The following is a 2,500-nucleotide window of genomic DNA, read 5'->3' on the forward strand; positions in this document are numbered from 1 at the left end:
TTTCTGACTTTGTCCTTTTCCCATTTCCTGGCAGTGTTTCCATTGTGTAGCATCTGAAACAGCTGCTCTATGCTCTAACCTTGTAACCTTGTCTCCTCAGCAACGACCTTGTCCGGCAGGCTTGGGTGACTGAAGAGGTCACTGGTGTGGCCAACAAGGTCGCTGATCTCAAGGACAGTGTGTCGTACCTCAGAACTGCCCAGCAGAACCTGGAACAACGTCTGGATGCCCAAGATCACACTAATGCTCAGGTGTCTTTATCACACACACACACACACACACACACACACACACACACACACACACACACACACACACACACACACACACACACACACACACACACACACACACACACACACACACACACACACACACATAAATACACACACACACACACACATACACACACGCACACGCACACGCACACGCACACACACACAAACACACAAACACAAACACAAACACACACACACACACACACACACACACACACACACACACACACACACACACACACTCACACAGAACTCCAGAGTCATATCAGTCATGTATTAACATGCTTTACCCTATTCTCCTTAGCTGAGGAAGGAGCTCACTGATTGGCTGAAGTTGGAGCTCCAGGTGGGACTTGATCAGCATACAGGAAGTGTTATTCTTCGTCCTGAACTGCAGGAGGCGCTGGAGGCCCTGGAGAAGAGGCTGCTTCAGCGTCTAGCTGAAGTAGTGCATGAGGAGCGCAATGACATGTGGAGGACTGTGGGAGAGAGCCTGCAGGAGGAAGGACTTGGTGCCATCACGGTCAAGGTGAGCGGCCATGTTGGGAAGGTCTAATGACAAATTATTAACAAAATCAGCACAATCCACAGATTGCAAAATGTTGGTTATTTATTGTGTGTGTGTGTGTGTGTGTGTGTGTGTGTGTGTGTGTATCAGGACGTCCATGAGATTGTTCAGAGAGCATTGAGCCTCTATAAAGCAGATGGAACTGGCATGGCTGACTACGCTCTGGAGTCTTTAGGTAAAGATCCCCATATAGTAGGGGGGATTATCAACAAAAAAGGGCCTAATCGTTACGCGTCGGATAGAAGCACCAAAATTGGTACAGACACTCTTTATGATGTATCTCATCATATCAGAAGGGGTGCCCCAAATTTCTGGTTCATTAAGGTCATTTTTTAAGGGAAAATCCAAGATGGCTGCCAGAAACGGCCTTAGGATAATAAAACATTGTATAGTTTGGGCATCTTGATTTATTCTGCTACTTTAGCATTTCACATTTAATATATAGAGATGGTTAACAAATAATATATGCAAGATAACCCAGGTAAACAATCTTACATGTCTATTATACAACTTTAAAGTGGAAAAAACAGGCTTAAAACGGTCAGAATGGCATGATTCCCCCAGTGAATCCTCACCTGAGTAGTTAATTATTAATTTATGCATAACATTAATATTCTTAAAAACTTTTGGAAGAATCACTTAATCATTTTCAAAAGACAGTTTATTGTTTAATTGTCCACATGAGCAGAGATCTAGCCTTAAATAGGAACACAACTCATGTTATGCTAGCGTTAGCATTAGCATTAGCCAATGTAGACCCACCAGCTGGGTTGAGTTAAAGCTGGACAAACAAAGGTATTCCTAGGCTAATTGTGTCCCTGTGATCACTTGGGGTCTTTTTTTGCGTATTTGTGCCCTTTGGATCTTCCTGGGGGGTATTGTCGTATTCTTTCGGGCATAATGTTATAGGAACTATGACATTTAGATTTGTACTACAGTAATGGTAGCCAGCTAGTACTAAGGTGTGTAAAATGTACATTGAGTAAGGCTGTGTCTCATTACAATTACTTCCGTCAGTACACTGCTAATGCGCACTGACCACTTACTGCCGTAGTGCTCACTTTTGATGGTTAGTACTGTCCCAAAAGGGGCCTTCCCCAAACTTCCCACAAAGGTGGGAGCATGAAACATTCTAAAATCTCTTGGTTAAATGCTGAAGCATTCAAAGTTCCTTTCACTGGAACTAAGGGACCAAGCCCTGTGCACAAGTGCACAAAGCAAGGTCCATAAAGGCATTGATGACAGAGATTGGTGTGGATGAACTTGACTGGCCTGCACAGGGTCCTGACCTCAACCCAATAGAACACCTTTGGGATGAATTAGATGGACTGAGAGGCAGTCTACTCATCCAACAACAGTGTGTGACCTCACAAATGTGCTTCTGAAAGAATGGTAAAAAAAATCCCATAAACACACTGTGGAAAGTCTTCCCTGAAGCTGTTATAGCTGCAAAGGGTGGACCGACATCATATTAAACCCTATGGATTAAGAATGGGATGTGACTGAAATTCATATGTGAGTCAAGGCAGGTGACCAAATACTTTTGGCAATTAGTGTACGGTTGCTTTTGGTATAGGGCAAAACTTTCAGGAAATACATCAATAGTGTTTTCAAAACCTTGAGGAAAAGAGCAAGTTCGGCTCTCCCAGGTTTT

At 43.5% G+C, this 2,500-nt stretch overlaps 1 protein-coding gene across 1 annotated transcript in view; it reads left to right on the forward strand.

Annotated features, from left to right (window-relative positions):
* The window catches only part of LOC134070151 (SUN domain-containing protein 2-like), an 11,867-nt gene that overhangs the window by 5,247 nt on the left and 4,120 nt on the right, over nucleotides 1-2,500 (forward strand). The window contains exons 12-14 of the mRNA XM_062526405.1: nucleotides 101-251; nucleotides 583-807; nucleotides 937-1,021. Of these exons, the coding sequence (XP_062382389.1) occupies nucleotides 101-251; nucleotides 583-807; nucleotides 937-1,021 (461 nt within the window). The remainder of the gene's footprint in view (nucleotides 1-100; nucleotides 252-582; nucleotides 808-936; nucleotides 1,022-2,500) is intronic.

The sequence above is a fragment of the Sardina pilchardus genome, chromosome 22 (genome assembly GCF_963854185.1).
Source record: "Sardina pilchardus chromosome 22, fSarPil1.1, whole genome shotgun sequence".
Classification (NCBI taxonomy): Eukaryota; Metazoa; Chordata; class Actinopteri; order Clupeiformes; family Clupeidae; genus Sardina; species Sardina pilchardus.